General features: G+C 46.5%; 1 protein-coding gene across 2 annotated transcripts in view; it reads left to right on the top strand.

The window, feature by feature from the left end:
* LOC126542477 (uncharacterized) overlaps positions 1-17,038 on the top strand; it is a 34,053-nt gene extending 17,015 nt beyond the window's left edge. For both annotated transcript variants that reach the window (XM_055077277.1, XM_050189562.2), the window contains exons 3-5: positions 10,763-11,012; positions 13,685-13,831; positions 15,518-17,038. In XM_055077277.1, the coding sequence (XP_054933252.1) occupies positions 10,763-11,012; positions 13,685-13,831; positions 15,518-16,311 (1,191 nt within the window). In that variant the 3' untranslated portion in view covers positions 16,312-17,038. The remainder of the gene's footprint in view (positions 1-10,762; positions 11,013-13,684; positions 13,832-15,517) is intronic.
* The last annotated feature ends 1,399 nt before the right edge of the window (positions 17,039-18,437 follow it).

The raw sequence follows: 18,437 nt of genomic DNA, 5'->3' as shown, positions 1-18,437 counted from the left end.
TCAAATCAGCTTATTAAAAGACGAGATAGGAATATTTCATTGCCGCGAAGCCATGATTTCAGGAGGCGAGCTCCACTGCGAAGCGATACACTATCTCCACTTGCCCCGTCTAGCCTCCACAAGTGAAATTCCTTCCCTACGTTCTCCCATACCGCACCTCGAGGATCGCGTGACGCATACCTCACTGTCCCCGCCGTCATTTTTTTCTCCTCGCTTTTTTGCGGAGTGGCGCACTTCCGCTGACGGCGTCGCGCGCGAGCTGTTGTGATCGTTTTGCGCAGAGCATGATTTTGCACGCTGTGCACGAGGACACTTCACTGGTGGTTTAAGTCTGTGCTACACGAATACTGAGGCAGACACAAGCGGATCACAGACCATGATCCCGCGCTGGAACACGGTAGAAAATGACATAGTTTCGGTGTCTGCGCACGACGTGGGAACAAGCAGACGAAACGGAAGTACATCTCTCTTGCTGCGGTGCGAAGTAAAACAAGAACATGCAGACATTCGGTTTGTGTGTTTTATTATTTCCCTAAGCTTTAGTTCGTCTATTCCAGCAACATATTACGCAAATAACATATGTTGCCTTGAATAATTCTCGAAGTCACGTTTCGCCACGAGCGACGTCACAGCGTTAACACGTGCACGTAGGCGCACTAGCACGTGTACGTCATCCTCCCGCTTGGAGCGCGGCGGCCGCGAGGAGAAGGGAAAACGGCGTTCGGTTCGAAATTTCAGACCTTTCCACGGCGCGTAGCGTTGTAATACTTTGCAGACACGGTCGTTATCAAGCAATGTATGCTCTGCGCTTGTCAGCTCAAAATGGCCAGACCTGGTGAGGGCCCCTTTAATTAAGTAGACAGGGTAGGAGAACTTTATCCATCTGATGAACTGCAGACATTTATCGCAAGCGTGAAAGACTCGTTTACGTACAGCTTCAGCTTCAACAAATTCACCTACTAGCATATTGGAGTTGATCGCTGCGCTGACAAGAAATCGATTCAATCTAGTTGGTTGCGCACGACAATCGTAAGAAATCACTAACAGCGTTCTATGCAATGCCAAGGCTGCATTTTCTCGCAAAAGCAGAGAACAAGGCAAGAGAATGCAAACAGTAGTAAATGCGCTTTTTGAAGCTTTATCACGTTACATGAATGTGCCGGCACATATGCATTCTTGTGATTGCCGTCTTGAACTACTTTGTTGCTTGACGTTCATACTATATCAAAATAAACATCCAGTCTTTCAACTTTCTGTACACTGCGTTTGTATGTATGTGCCTCAAGGTGGTAGCAACTAAGGATACCTTTACTTACCAGTCCCCGAAGTTTCATTAGATAGCAGGAAAGTAAATGGCCACCTATTGAAAAAAAAAGCAAAAAAAGAAAGAACTATCCTTAGAAGCTGTGTACGCTTCAAAACGATCAAAGAAGGCGCCAGCCTTTTGTAAAAGTAAGCATTTACTCGGCAGCTGAGAAAATGTTGCCCGCCTCGGGTCGGAGTGCCTGGCATCTCAACGGCAGCTTTCTAGTCATCTTTTTTTTTTTGGCAGGGTTCAATTTATTATTCGCATCTGGTCGTTAAACACTGCTTCCTGTTGTTAGTGACAAGCGCCTAACCAACACAATAAGCGGAATGGTGACGTCGAATATGCATGCAACATCTGCCAGAGCACCAAATCCCCAGATAATTTGTGAAGCGCTCGCCCTGAACTCCGCGCGAGTGCGGTGATCAACCAAACCCGATGCTTCAGCAGCCTGCCCCACATGCACTGGGCATGTGCCCCTCTTCAATGAACCTCTCGCCAACTTGGGTTGCTAAGTAAGTGCCCCTGAGTGGGTGGCAAGAGAGGGAACAATTCCCAGCGCTCACAGGCACCGGGGCGCCACGCTCCTCGTCTCGGAGGACACGCGCGGACTTCTGGCAGTGCCAGTAGATGGCGCAGCATGTCCAGAAAGAAGCGCGAGAGAGGAGCCCGGTTGCCGCATGACGCGTTTCTTAGCATTCGAACGCGCCGGCGCACCACGCATTTCGGAGGCCACGCGCAGGCTTGGCGGGGGAGGGGCGCTAGATGGCGCCGATTCTTATTAGGGAAGCACGAAAGAGAAGTCCCACTGCAACTCGTTTCAGTGGTGGCGACACGTTGTATCTATATATTGGTTCAATGCTAACGCATTACCGTTGGCAGTCATCGCGAGATAGGTTCCGCCACAGTTTTTTTTTACTAGGACCTCTCCTGGAGTTAGTTGGTACATCTTTGGTGAAGGAAGCTCGGATCTATAAATAGCAGTAGGTAAAGGAATTCGGTGCGCAAGTTAACGCTACAGGCAGATTCATACGAAGGATGGCGAACGGCTTTACCTGCCCTTATTCGCAGATCTGAGCTCCTTCGAAGCGTCATCAAGTACCAGGCATATACTGGCTTAATGTGGGTTTTCGAATGCTTGTAACTCGTGCTCTCGCTCCGAATGACGGATGTTCTCTCTATATTTTAAGTGTGCGTGTAGTCTGCGACAAAGGCTCAGTATATATATATAAGGAAGCATATATACGAGCTTAGCTGAAACACTGCCGAACGAAGTACAAGACGCTGGCTGATTATGGATTTGTTCTACATTCGAAGTTTTGTGAATCAGGAGCTGATTGTGTACCATTATCAATGTATGGCCGTTACAACAGACGAAGAGCTCAACGAACAGATGAACAATATGACTCTCGCTTCATAGGAAATGGCTGCAGAACTAGCGGGAAATGTACATGGCGATAGCAGGACTGGCTTATTTCTTGCCGGTGTACAGCAAGAAAAAAACACCACCACCACCACTTGAGGTAATATCTAAATGTGGCGTGCCCTTTTGCTTACTTCAACACATATATATGCCTCGAAGTATTAACAAGAAGTTTTGGCACTATGATAATTAAAAAAACAAAACGAAAAAGAAAAAAAAAAACCAAAACGCAAGCACCGTTTGTTTAGACGCCTACACATGCATCTATCTTGTTATCTACTCATGCGTACGCTTCTTCATGCCTAATTTGACAGTGCTTGAACAAATATTTTAAAATTGTGTTCCTGCCGTCGCCTCCTTAACTATAATATTATGACATCGTAGACATCGTGTGACATATTATGATAAAAGGACAGGATAAAACGGTTCTGTTCCATCATATTGTTAGCTAGTCTTCTAACCACCGTTGTACAGAGATGATAAAGAACTTATGCTTCCGAACACGGCATGGACGTTTCAACTCTGAAACACGGTCGTTTATCTCCGTATAAGTAACTCAAACGTGAAAGCCGCGGTCTTAAAGTTTTCTAACTTGCTTAAACAACGTTGCACGGTTTAAGTGCTTCAGAGTTATTCCAGTGCCGCGTTCCTTATCCGTGATCCGGAATTTTTAGTCGGCGTGGAAAACTGAACTTTTCAGTTTTGTCATGAGTGAAAAATTACACGGTCTCTGGACTGTTCAATGTTATGAACGATGACCCCTTCACTTTGTTTGATTGCCTTCCCCGGTTCTGCACTCAGCTAAATGCACTTGCATAGTAAGAATATTGCATGACTAAATTCAGAGCGCGAATTACTTGGACACAAGCTAAGGAACAAGAAAAGACAGGACACGGCGCTTGTCTTTTCTTGTTCCTTAGCTTGTTTCCAAGTAGTTCGCGCTCTGAATTTAGCCATGCTTCCATACCAACTCGCCAATTTTTCACTTTTGAACAGTAAGAATTTGTGCGAATAAAACGTGCTTCAGTGGTGGTAATGTGCGCAGCTCATGAGTGTGTTGTTTTTAACGAGACAAGAGAGAGAGAGAGAAAAGGGAAGGAAAGACAGGGAGGTTAGCCAGTGTAAATACCGGCTTGCTACCCTGTGCTGGAGAAAGGGGTAAAAGGAATAAAAGGAGAAGGAAGAGAGAAAAAAAAAACACAAGAAAAATGCACACAGTAACGCGATGTTACGCGCAACAATAGTCAACAATAGTTAGGAGACGAGACAAGCTTTCTGTTATGCCGAACCTGTGTTACTGCCGTCTTTGATCTTGCGGAAGACAGGCTCTTCGCATCACACTCCATAGTTGCTATGTTGCTTGTGTACCCCACGCTTTGTGCAATGATATGCTCCACACCTGTGCTCAATCAGCTAGTGTGTGGGATCCCACATTTCTTTCTCTCTGTGATCTACACGGCCAACTAGCACAGAACAAAACTACTCATTTTCTTTCGAGAGCGCTATATGTACCGTGTCTTTGCAAAGAATCGAAAAAGCAATACGTGGTCCGTATTCTCAAGCACGACCGCCACATATCATCAGTGAATGATACTGTGTCGCGCAGTTGAACGCTGACCGTTTTTTGCATTATCGACAGAACATTAAATAAATCATGAAAAAAAAAGACATGGACTGTGATTTAGAACTAAAGGGGTTTCTAAAGCATGCTCGACACCTTTTTATGCCTTTCTTTTATACTCCTCTTGTGAAACGTGGTGTACTTTGACAACATATTTGATAACTCTACCTTAAGCAATCGCTACTAAGCGATGACTCAATGCGGGCTCGTTTTCTTTTGGCATCTGCTTTAATGACGTCCATTTACAACACGTTTCTGGCGAAAAATAAGCACTCGAAGCCAAGAATGTGAGCCTAGTAATACCGTTGCGCTTTCTATAGTGCTTGCGCGCATATATATTCATGCAGGAATGCGTGCGTTGGTCGAGACATATCTTTTAGATCTGAATGACTTTCCCGTTACATTTACTTCGAGCTGTTTTGTGATGAACTTTAGGTTTAGTTCTTCAACGCTGAATTCTAACTCGCACCTTTACTGAAGACGGCAGTACAAGGAACATCGTGCAGAACATTCCATTTGCATACCATTATCTTGTCTGACGAAAAGCAAATGTGGCTTTGCCGCGTACATTTGAAGCTTGCCAAGGTGCACGCTTTACAGGCGTACAAACTGGGCGGCAATGTTTATTGCGGTTAGCTTGAACAATGATTCGCAAAGTGAGTTAGAGAACGTTTGATGGTCGGATCAGGCGAGTTTTCAAATCGCCTAAATAAGACAATTTCGAAAACAGCGATTCAGTGATCTGGTTTGTGTGCAGCCAGTCTTTCCTACACATTGCTTTGTATATTAATGACTGCTTTGACGCATCTGGTTTCCGTGCCTCTCTTGGATAACTGCGGTAGCTCATGTCTGTGAAATCGCCAAATGGTTGCCCGAATTATGCAGATCAACACTAGAACACCACGTACCACATTGTTTACATACCGTTGTTGGATGTAAAACGTATAATAATGGCATCCTAAAGTTCGTTTTGTTGCATGGTAAGCGTTATTGAGGCAGAGCACCCTTTACATGAACTCAAGGTTTCGGAGTAGGTCTCGACACGACATGCACGACATGCACGGCACGAATCACGACATGCAAGTACAGGGAGCTATTTTTTAGAATGTGTGTCATGGCCAATGGATAGGATGTAAATTACTGTCATTACCGCTAGCTAAGTGCAACTTGTTTTGTCCAAGCTTTGGTGTAATGTAACTGGTGCTTCACGTCTGCTTGATCTAGCTTTTTGCTCCTCTGGTCAAAGCTACGGGAACTGTAATCGTTCGAAAATATTCCAAACATGAGGAAGCAGTGCCTTAATTTTCTGCTGTGGTATCTCACATGCTTCACGTTTGCCATGCACTATTCAAAGACATGCGATCTTTTTTGGAAGCATCACTGGTTGTTTTCTTTTCTCAAAAATTATTTTATCACATGTTGAAATGGATTGCTTTTGATACATAGCACCATTTCGTCTTCGCGGTTGATTAATGCGGGAAGACAAACAAAACTTGTCAACGGATATGTAATGACTAACAGCTCATTAACAAAACTTCAGTTATCGATTAGCCGTTGATTATAACTTATTAGTTATCGGGCCGTGTTCAAGGTTGCCCTCGTAGAACGATAATCATTTGTGTACTTGGAGGTAACAAGCTATTACATTCTAAGAATTCCTTCTTCGATTATCTATCATTATTTCTAGTCACAACCTTTCTCTCTGGCACCGCCCGTCGCCCTTTTCCTGCGCACTCTAAAGGTCACAGAACACTTCGAGAGATCACCTACTCTCGCGAAAATTGGGGAATGCACACGATACCACAACTTTCTGGTGTTAATTAGTGAAATATTTCGGTGGCCGTAAGCGGGAGTTTATTTTATGCTTATCAGTATTCCTCGCGACTTTCCAGACTTACCAGATACATATGCCGAAAGTACACGCCTATTGCAAATGTTTGCAGTAAGTTGTTTTTTGGTCGCTATTAGTAGCATTTCGTTGTGAGCTTTCCCCTCTTAGATGAAAACAACGTCTCGCTCCCACACTTTTTCTCTCGTTCATAATCGCTCTTCACAAGAACTGAGCAATGATAATCAGATATATGCGTTTAGTGATGTTGCCTTTTGGAGACAGTGCCAAAAGCAACGCAAAGAAAGTGCAGCAAAAGGCAGGGAGTATCGTACTCGTAATATTTTGAACTCAAGAAGAGCCTGCATTGGGCACAGTGCCCCGCAGTGTGAGAGAGGGTGCACGCGTGCTTGGTAATCTCTCAAAGTGAAGCTTTTTTTCCCTGGATTCGCGTGGCTACCTGGGTGTTGTTGGATCGGTTGCAGTCTCAATGGATATATTTGTGAATATATATGCAAAAGTTATGTGTAACTGCCCGCGAAGTGGCTTATCATCATCATCATCATCATCAGCCTGATTACGCCCACTGCAGGGCAAAGGCCTCTCCCATACTTCTCCAACTACCCCGGTCATGTACTAATTGTGGCCATGTTGACCCTCCAAACTTCCTAATCTCATCTGCCCACCTAACTTTCTGTCGCCCCCTGCTACGCTTCCCTTCCCTCGGAATCCAGTCCGTAACCCTTAATGACCATCGGTTATCCTCCTATATGAAGTGGCTTATACAAGCTTTGTATGCTGACCAAGTACTCGTACCTCTGTTCTGCGCAACAAAGAAATAACTTCCAATACAAAGCCTGAACATATAATGTCGCCTCACTGGCATCTCTAAAGGGCACTCATCTGTTAATGGATTGGTGAATTATATTTAACGGATTCTTTGATTTACATTATTTTCTTTCATTTAGCCACTCAGTAAGAGCCACTGAGCGCATCCCCAGGGTGGGAATGTCCCAACACAATTCTTGCATAAAACCTGAACGTATAATATCAGCTCACTGATATCTGTAAAGCACACCGATTGGAATTCTTTCACGGAATGGTAATCATTATCAGAAGTGTTTGAAAAGGAAAACTTCAGAAATGCCGTTGCCAACGTTGTATAATTGTTCTCTATACTCTGCCTGTCTGCTGTTAGTGAACATTCCTGTATCTTATTTACTTGCACTACTGTTTCTTGGCGTTCCGAATAATGTACGTTTTAGTTATGGCCTTCCTGCTTGGTCTACATGAAGTCTGCAGTATAGTCTAAATAAAAAAAAAGGAAAAGATTGCTAATAGAACTTTTTTTTTGCCTTTCGGTATGTGCCACTGGGGTAATGCCCGTCTTTTGCCAATCCTTCAGAATGTATACGCACCACTGGGACACAAGATGTGTAGAATCCTTAGATGTTGCTTGAGAGGTGCCGTACTTTCCTGTGCATACACCTGTCATCACCATTCTTTATCCTCAGCTAGCACTCTGCATCGCTTTAGTCCTTGTGTCATTGCAGCGTATACATCTCACACTTAGCATCCTTCTGAATTGAAGTTGCGTTTCAGCATATCTTATGAACGATGCAGTGCATAAACGTAAAAATTGCATGCCAGTAAAGTTTTGACATTTGTGGCGGATGTACTTAAACATTACATGCCACTACACGTTGCAGAGGATGAAAGTAAACAAAAATTTACGCATTGCCGTTAGTTGCAAAACATTTATTTAGCCGTTTCACTAATGTTGACCAGACTAGTAATGTGGTTCAGTAATGTGGAAAGTTGGGCTAGTTGGTGATTAATCATCATACCTTGCTGGTGAAGCAGCGCACTGACACGGACGCAGTGAAGACACACAAGAAAAGGCGACACTCGCTGCTCATTCACACTCATTCCCACATTAAAGGGTACTGCTCACAACATGGGTGCTGGCCGCTTTACAATAATACTACAGTTTTATCGAACCATAAGGATTAGCTGACCAGGGAAATAATCGAAGCCTTTCACATTCACAAGAGGGGAGAGGGTTGTATCAGTCAGCCATCTGTACATCTAAGCCATGGTGAGGTTGCCTTTTTGGAAGTACACTAAAGGAAGAAAAAATTGTGTAATAAAAATGTTTGTTAGGGGTGGAACAAATACGTTAGGATTGCACACCATGATAGATAGGTGCCATATCTTTGGCGCCCGAGTATGCGCGGGCATATGATTAAAAAAATGCCTTTAATCTTGCCTTGATTTTCTTTGACGCTTGAGTGTGAGCAGGTACGTAAATATGAAGTATGTGTTCTGAAATAAAATAGTTGCGAGTGAAAAAAAAAAGCTGCGAGTGTCGCCTTTTCTTGTGTGTCTTCACTGTGTCCGTGTCAGTGCGCTGCTTCACCAGCAAGGTATGACTAGTAATGTGGGCTTGTTGGTATGGCAACTTGATCTGAGTTAAGAATGGACACAAGAAGGCACACAGGACACACACTAGCGCCGTGTGCGTCCTGTGTGTCTAAAAACTCAGATCGTGCTTTACTGAAGCTTCGATTCTTCCGTCGCAGTGGCTTAGCGGCTATGGTGTTGCGCTGCCAAGCACGATGTCGCAGGATCAAATCCAGGCCGCGGCGACCGCATTTCGGTGGGGGCGAAATGCAAAAACGCCACAGTCCCGTGCATTGAAGGCACGCTAAAGATCTCCTGGTGGTCAAAATGAGTCCCCACACTGGCGTGCCTCATAATCAAATCGCGGTTCTGGCACGGGAAACCCTAGAATTCAATTCAATTTAAAGCTTCACTTCACATAGATGGCAACAGAGCACTGAATCTGCATATTTTGAAGACAAGATCGTCTTTGCTGACTTCGCAAGGGTTTGGCCTAATTGGGATCTAACTATCTTGCAACAACTTCAAGAAAATAAAAAGGAGGGTCAACTAAGGGTCATCGCTAAAGAAGAGAAGATTGACGCAATTGCGCGTGAAATACAATAAGATAAGAAATGAGGGAATAATTAGAATGAAAAAGAGACAGAATAGAGGGATCTGATGAGCATATAATCATTGAATTATTTGAACCACCATGTACTACGTCGACCTTGTCTTCTTTAGCGTCGACACTTGGTGGACCCCCCTTTTAGCACCTTGGCGCTTCTGCAACTTTCTGATCGTCATACTTATTTGCATTATGGCAATACGCCCCTTGTACGCATGACGGAGAAAATGCAGCTTTACATCACGCCATCCTTACACACACACACACAAAAAAAAATCAGTTCTAGGATTCTAGGTGCGAAAACAACGATCTAGTTTGAGGCATGCTGTAGTGAGGAAACCTAGATTTGTTCTGGGCATCTGGGGATTTTTAAAGAGGCACTGAACACATTTATTTGAAACCAAAAATACACCTTTGAACGAGTATGGTACCTCCTAGAAATATATTTACGAAATAAAGTTGAACAAAGAAAAAAAGAATCTAGTGCGAGCGTAGATACTTCAAGTGCGGTATTTACCTTTAATGGCCACTCTCGAAGTATACCTCGCCTACGGCGTTACGGTGAGCGGGCTCGTCGCGGCAACCCGCGGCGGCCGCGGTATTTACGTTACGCAGCAGACGCAGCTACGTGTGGCTATGCGCAGACTCTAGCAGGATTATGCAATTGCAGGGCTGGATTGTGCGTTCTCGTGCGCCAGCATGACTGTGCTACGTGGTGCAGACCGCCTTTGCCCTGCAAGGATAGTAGGCAAATAGTGTACTTTGTAGTGCCCAATACCGAGTTCGAAGTGAAGCACATCTAGCCAGGAGCTGCAGGAAGTGAGAGCGCAGTGGCTGCGGCGTCTCTTGTAGGTGCCAAACGCCATTCATCGCGACGCGCCGTGAGAGCAGCGTACGTGTGGTCTGGGCTTAAGTTTCGCACAGTTCGAAACTAGTTGAGTATTTCGGACTTACCGAGATGAGCAAGATCCGGCGGCTACGACCCCCCCATAAGCAGTGCGGCCAAAGTTTCATTCATACGAGGGCGGGCGCGGCCGAGCGTGAGAAGACGACAGTGGGCTTACGCTTCTTGATCTATGTCACCAATTGGCCAATAGCAGCCGTGTTTGAGAATTTGCTATATGACGAAATATGGCAGCCCCGAAACGTGCGAGGTGCAGGCTTCATTTGAAAAGAGAGTGTTCCGGAAAACTTCGCGCTCTGCTTGTGAGCCCCACGCGCCGCCTACGAGTGCAAAACTTGGCTGATACGTTTACGAAAGCGTATGCTATCCCTGGAATATGCTTTTTCACCTAGCTCGAGGGGCGGTTGAAGTCCCCTTTGACGTGCATCTAAATTTAAGTTACGCGAGCGTTATCACATTTCGCCGCGATCGAAATGCAGCCGCCGGGGCCGGGATCTTACGCGCGACCGTGAGCTCAGCAGCACAACGCCGTAGCAACTGGGCTACCACGACGGGCCATTTTTACCTGCATGGAAAATGCTATCAATGTGGCCGCATTTTTTTATTTCGCTATGCACGTATGGTGCAGGTTGAAGTTTCAGCGGTACTGTTCCTCGCTTAACTGTGACAGGTTACCCTGAAGGATGACGTCTACGTTACTGGCGGTGGTAAATCAGCGTTCCGGTTGGCAGCCATGTTTGCAGCCGAAGTGGCCTTCGATGACGCCGAGGCCGCTGGCGCCTTCGTGAGCACATTGCTTCTGCGACATCTGTCCGTGCCTTCCTCCGCCAAGCTGTCTTCCATGCTGCAGATGTCGAAGTACAGGTGTTTCGAGCTGGTCGAAGACGTGGCTCCGCACGCTATGTCTCTGTTTCTGGCAGGTGGGTAACCTTTGAAGACAATGCCTTCCTTAGGTAGTTACGCCTACTTTTCCGTATCGGTTATTTGGCGTTTCTAGCCTTTCTTGTGGGCCGATTCCGAAGATAGTGCAATTAAAAAATTTGCGCCAATCCTAAAGGTGGTCTAGTTAACGATGCGGGCCGTTTTCGCGGATACGTGTAGTCTCAAAATGAGGGCCGATCCCAAAGCTAGTGCAGACTAAACATGTGGACTGTTCCTGTGGGTGTATGTGTTGTCGAAAACGTTGGACGGTCCCGTAGGCAGCGCAGTTAGAAAATCTAAGCCAACCGATGCTCCTCTTCCTACACTCACGCGTGGGGTGGGGCGATAGAGTACCGTGCGCCGTGACTCCAACAGATTCTCACCACCAAGCTGCTCAGGAATACATTTTTTTTATCGGATTCAACAAGAGGTTTGAATCACCTTTCATACTTTTCTTTTTCATAGTTCTTTCGATTCTTTGTTTAGAACGATAGACAGAGCCCCACGTTATTCGCTACGCATTAGTATTTCCTTCGCTTTAGCTCTAGCTTCTGCGAACCTCCAGTATATACACTGCGCGTGTCTTGTTAGTCGAATCTTTTTCCGCGGCTTGCGCGCTATTCTTTTGCTCACAACAAGCTTGCAGGCCTACCGCGCGCATACGCATATAGCATTCTGCACATGTACGCATTGTGTGCCCCTGGCCTGTCACGCGTGAAGCCCTTTGCGTACGCTAGGGTGAAAGTGGTAACATTTGTACTCTGCGTGATGGAGGGCCTCATTTGAATCCGCGAGAGTTGGTGCTCACACGAAAGCACGGCGCTCGCCCATCATGTGCGAGATTGTTATCTTGACCACTTGGCAGTCTCTACTAGCCATATCGGCCATAATTCAGAGCAGCGAAGCTGGCACGGATATACTACCTTTCGCGACAGGCACAAACTGTGCAACAAACATTACGGGTTGAAACCAGGAATTCAGTTTTGTCCCACTTTCCTGGTATTTCCAGGGCACAAACAGCGTGCGCGTATGGGCACCCGGCACTGTTCAGAGGCGCCACGACGTTTTCATTTTTCACCCCAACGTCGCCGACACCGGCCGCTAGATAGGGGATGCAAATCATTCGCCATTCCAAACGATAGCGGCCACTTTTTGCCACTCGTCTGAATGTTATGCCTTGCGCTACGACGAGATCAAGCTCACGATTTTTCATGCTTCTCACATCGATCGCAAAGATCTGCAATCATATGCACAGGATGCACATTTCGATGTTTTCACAACTAGGATAGTCTTGCCTCGCGATAAGTGATCGAAAATGCCATGACAAATGTACAAAGCGTCTCTCCCGTTTCGCGTCCACCACTCGTTAGGCTGTGTGTTCTGGCGCTGCTGTCTACTCTGAAAAGCGTCAGCGCAAGGTGCCTATAGGCGTGATCGATATAGCGTCCTTGACAGAAAGGCGGAGAGCGTTCAAGAGAGGAAGTGCGCGCAATATTAATGACGATTGGCCCGCGGGGGCAACATAAGCCGCAAAGGATGAGTTTTATTTTTATTTGTTAAATCTGGGGGAGACGCTTTCAATGTCGAATCTCCCAGATGATCGTGGCGATGTTGCTTTACGCATATGTACGCATTTACTCTCAATGACTTCGCCGCAACGCACTTCCATATGGCCGGCTGGTAAATGTTCGTGATGTACTCTAGCAAGGGTGCACTGGGTTGTATAACAATGAAAGCTTAATTTAAGAGAAACTGTGGGGTTTATAGTAGAGTGCTTGGAACTCTCTTCTACTAAACAGCAAGATAGCCGTTTGAATTCCCGGTCTCACTGGACGCGTTTAAAGGGGGGGGGGGGGCGAAGGCGGAAGCGCTTAGGGACTTAAGTGCCTGTTAACAGAGACGACTGGGGGTCTTCAGGAGGCCGACCGGGATGTTCTTGTCCGCGAAAACGAATTTAACTTCTTACCATCGGTGCTATGTTACACTCACTTTGTCCTGTATTTTCACTGACGCTGGTCGTCACTGAAACTGATGAGGAAAAGCGTCTGTGTTCGGGAAAAACCAATGTGCTAGCGCACTTAAGAAGACCCAAGCAGCAGTTAAGCACGTGCTCAGAAAAGCGTAAGTTCTAAGACATCAATTTGTGTTCTTCTTCGAATGCATGGTTCAGTGTGAATGCAAAAAAAGAAAAAAGAGAGAAAGGAAGGAAAGAAAAAAAAAGAAACTTTCTCTAGGCAAATAACATTGATCATATTTTTATTGCATATCTTCTCACGTTAGCTTGTAATTATTTAGTGAGCTCCGTTGCATTTCCATTTGTTTTAGGCCAGTCGCCACTTCCGAATTATCCGTGTAATGTAACCTGGCAGGTGGCCAATCCTACCTGATCTTGGCTTCGGAGCTGTTTTAATGTAAAAAATTGCTAAGAACGAAAAAAATCCCATGTTCAAAAATATATAACTAGTCCTCCGAGCCATTCAATGACTCTATTGCCGCCTCAAGCTTTCTAAATAGTACAGAATGTTCAAAGCTCACTAGTTTATTACTAACGCGAATACTAGCTTAATCCTACAACAATTTCATTTATTTCCGTTCAGTGTTTTCACACAGTTTTCCCAGGAAGGTAATAATTTCCCTGTTATTAATTTTGCTTTCCTTCCTTCACTTACAGAAGGCCTCGTTCCAATGTCAAATATAGATATAGTTCATTCTGTTATTGGCAACATACGCAAGGTGTTGGAGGCAAGCCTTGCTATACTTCCAGAAGCAGAAAGAAAGAATACTTCGGCAAAACTCCATGGGATTGAAGACGTTGTTCGTAAGTGTTCTGAACAACAATTTCCAGTGGATGCTTCAACATTTTGTGTGTGTGTGTGAAATAATGAAGCGTGAACTGGTCGGAGGGTAAGCATATCTGCACTCTGTGTAACTAACCCAAGCGTGAGCTTTTTCTTTTAATGATGATATTAAGGGGAAAAAAGTGCCCAATTTTGTGACGTAGTTGCATCATATCAAGAATGAAGTCATCGTAAACGGGCGCCATTAGCTTTTCTTGCTAAATGTGATTATACACTGCAGCTCAATTTTCCTTGTGCCCCGGTTTCTATTGTTAATCAAAGACACTCTATTAAAATTGCCTAATGCAGTCCTAGTTCGCACAGCAGTGGCTTAATGGCGTATTTCGGCACTCACTTGCTACGTGTTTAAGCAGAAAGAAAACCGTATCAAGCTCGAAATAATCCTTTCTTTTAAGCAGAGCTGTCTCTCTTCAATGACGAAAAAAAAAATCGTAGTGCATGTGCGGAAGAACTGCTACTTTTGCCCAGCACTTTGTCTATTGACCTTCGTAATTGTTTACTAGTCGGGAAAGTTGTTTTGTAATCCTAATCAAAATGTCGCGTTTTCATCTTTTATGCTGTGAACCGAGAGAATATGGCTGCGATGAAGAAAAGATACATTTTGGTATGCCCACGTGCAATAGAAGGAACAACTGAAAACTCCCTTTTAGGTGAAGGAGGTATAGCGTACGTGCGTAAAGCTGCGTAAAGGACAGACCAAAGGAATGGGAACTGCGGCTATGTGTCGTCAAGCGACTTAATGTCGCCAAGCTGCTAAGTTATGTCGGCAAGGTACCTGTGTACCTTAAGTCTGCTTTTTTGAAACTCCAACGCTAAAGTAATAATGTCTCGGTATTGATCTGTGAACCTATCGCTATCTGAACGGACATCTTAAGCAACAAAACCTGTAGGAGACGATCTTAGTGGAAAGGCGAAGGGGTGCAAAAGGGGAACAGCGAATTCTTAATTTTACGCTGGCTTATTTTTACTAACTTGGATGGAAGTCGAAGGGTATCGAACTGTCATCTACTGCTCATCAGCATTCGGGCGTTCAGGGCTTGCAGTGAAGGGCATGTGCAAGCGTGGTCGTGCGACAGAGAGATACTTCAAAAGCTGATTACAGTCGCGCTGTTTTTCCTGTCTCCGTTTCGCGCGCGGGCCAGAAGCATGTGCAACAATGTAACTAGACAGACAAGGCGGCATATTGTCGTGTCGCATGCTGTCACCAGTGATGCTAGTGCATATGTACGGACGTCGTCGCCGTAACGAGATGTAGTACAGCTAGCGAGGTGAAAAGTTGCGCGGCATCACCATGCACATATCTCTAGCGGCACTGTTGGTAATTTGAATAGTGCAGAAGTATGGTGAGCGTGTCAGCAAGTGAAAACATTTTGTATAAGTATCTCCAATCGACGGCAAACAACGTTACCTTGGTTTTGTCCAGCTACGTGGCATTTGCACATTTTTAAATCTTGGTGCATGATAGTTGGGACACCCTGTGTAGTCTGGCAGCAAACATTGTCCTTCCAGCCGTATTATATATGTACGTACTAGCTGCTGACTAGGAGAGATGCCGTTAATTCACGTGATACACTCAGTTCGCTTGAAAAGACGAGAAAGATGTCGCGGCGACGATCATGCAGTTATCGACGTTCGTGCACTTTCAGTGGTGCCCGATGACTTATACGACGAGGCTCTCCTGGAGCGGCACTACGCGTCGCTACCCGTCTTCCGGTCGCCCTTCGTCCGCTCGTACCTGTCCGCGCTCAGGGGGCGCGCCGACCGGGCCAAGGCGTCGCTGCATCGTCGTGTATCGACGGCACGCCGCATGTCACATCGGCTGCCCATGCTGGCAGCGAAACCACTACTGCTTCCTTTCTACAGCCTGCTGTTCGTGCCTGTCGCGTCAATGTTGCCACCTATCTTGGTGCGCGAATCACCGGAAGCGACATACGCGGCCCTGGGCCACCTCGTGGCTCGCGAGCTCGTCTCCGCGTTGCATCTATCGGCTTCGGACGCGGATCGCGATGGCCTTTTAGTCAACCGGCGTTTCGCTGCGGCGGTATCCAACACCATCACTTGCCTACACCGGTCGTCGTCGCCATCCCAGACGCGCCGTCAAGTAGGAGCACTAGCGTACCAACGAATTGAAGAGGTGTACGCGGACGTTGTGGGTCTGCAAGCGGCGATGCGCGCGCTCCGCGCGGCGACTCCGAGCTACAGGCCGCTGAAAACTGCAGCGGTGTTTCAGAACTGGACAAGTGCGCAGCTTTTCTACCTGAGCGCCTGTTTCAAGTGGTGCGCGTTCGATACCAACGAGGTGGAAGGCACCGTGGGCTCGCACCGCGAGCGCTGCAATCTGCCCGTCGCCGAGGAGCCCGGTTTCCTGGCGGCCTTCAACTGCAGCGCCAATTCGAAGATGGCTCGCCAGCGCAAGGGATGCTTCTGGCACGCCCTGTAGACGCCCTTTCTAAACCCCGACTGACCCAAAGTTCACTCATTATTAACCGTAATAACGAGAAATAAATGCACGGATACATGCCCACAGGTGCGTCCCAAAATATGAGTCCGTGCTGGCCACGGAATGATGGCAACGCGTTAAACGCCACAACTGAAAACAAACTATAAACCCTACACGTAACGCATTATGCTGCTGAGCACAACTTACAAAAAAAAAAAAAAAAGACTGGACGCTACGTAACAGCTAGCGTATTTTGGTTTACTTAAACTTTGTTATGAAGGTGCTGGCCTTTGTCTTCGCTAGTGGTTTCGTAAGCAGCAGTTTGCGTTAGTATAGCAGCGTTGGCGCTACGCTAAGTCATGATCTTTCAGCTGTGGTGGTGTGGCTTAAGCGAAAAGGAAACTAATATCAAGCCTCTTTCTCTCTCTCTCTCTCTCACGTACACACGCGCGCGCACACACAAAACGGGCAGCTCATTAGAACCGTGAAACTAAGTACCTTATGCGATAACATTAACGTACTCTATAACCCCTTTCCATTTGGTTAGTGGTCATCCAAGACATCTTCTGGCACATTTAGCACGATGTACGATATTTTTAACGTATATATAACAAGACGACATTTCTGGTTTAGCGGCAAATTATTGTTTCAAGTAGCAAAGAAAGACTTCAACATCTGTACACATCTGTTTCTTCATTAGATATTGCTTGAGCTACAAGCCATTGCACCGTCCCCATCAGCTCAGCAATACTTGAAAAAGCAAACGTTTCTTCTTTGGCCAACGGGAATGCTGATCATGTCTCAGGTCCACGGTTTCTGCATGTTTATACACAAGATCATCTACGTGCCTCAGTCCGGCGCGTGCTGTCAGAAACCGGACTGTGTGACATGGAACGCCAATGCGTCTGCTCTGTACATTCTGTATTGGAAGAGAAGGTTCTTGTTCTTGAAATCCGGTTTTCCGAGCATATTTTTTAGTGTTGCACGAGAGACGCCAAGCTAGGTAAGCGGAAGCTGCCAGGAATTGACTCTTGCTACCGAAAGTAAGGTGAAATTAGATCCGCAAGGCAAAACTATGCGCAAGCCGCTCAGCTAACGACGAAGTGGGATAAGGTGTTTTTTGTCCGTTCAATGCTTCAGGACGTGCGTGAACTCTCGCGAGTACCAGTACCCGCGCTTGGAGCAAGGCCATCGAGACGAGCCCCCTTCTGAGGTAGTGGCGCATTAGAACATTTTAGCTGCTCGCTGCCATGACGCGCACGCGCCTTCTCCCTCTTGCTCCGACGCTTTCAGCTTACCTCAGCCCCATCCCCGCCGGGGGTTGAACGGGGGACTCGGAAGGAAGCAAAGGAAGGATGCGAGCAGCCGAAGCGGCGGCGAGCTCCGCGCGACGCCTTGGGCGCTCCTTTTCCCGCGGGTCTATTTTCTGGGCATCTCGTGACGTGGGCCAGAAGAGAGGCCTGCAGGCGCGGCAACGGTGCGGCGGGAAACCCGGGAGACTTCCATCCAAATTGCGGCAGCACTAACGTGATCAATTTGGCCCTTTCCATCTGCCTTGGCCCGGAGCATGACGGAATTTGCTGTCTGCTTCCTTTGGTTATTTTCATTTCCGGCGCGGTGCTTCATCTGAGATGCCGCTCCTCGGCCGAGAGAAGCGCCGGCGCTTGACTAGCCTGCGGGCTATAGCCTCGTTCGCTCCCGACCCTCTACTCCCCTCACCCTTGTCGCTGCACTTTCCCTTGCTATCGCCCGACCACTGTCTGCGGTACTCCTTTAATGTTGCGTGCACACGTTATGAAGAAGCTTACGTGCCGTTCTCTTGTTTCATGGTCAATTGTTGTATATTATGCGTTTATTTTAATTCAGCGTGCTATGTTTTCTTTGCGTGCAAGGAGCGAATGCTTTCAATTACATCATTTCGCTTGTTTTGTAATTCATTTTTTTTTTGCGTGCATACGACGACGGGAAAATGTGTGAACAGCTGTAGTGAAACTGGGCCGCGCGTGGCTTCAACAGTTGCGACCACACATGCCCTCACCGCATTTGGTCTAATGTCAGGATTGCCAAGGAGGCCTCCGTGCAGTATACGTTAGCGTACGGCTGGGCACGATTTGACTCTGCTTTTT

This window comes from Dermacentor andersoni, chromosome 2 (assembly GCF_023375885.2).
Source record: "Dermacentor andersoni chromosome 2, qqDerAnde1_hic_scaffold, whole genome shotgun sequence".
NCBI lineage: Eukaryota > Metazoa > Arthropoda > Arachnida > Ixodida > Ixodidae > Dermacentor > Dermacentor andersoni.
Note: the sequence above shows the minus strand (reverse complement) of the source record. Positions and strands in the feature narration are given on the sequence as shown.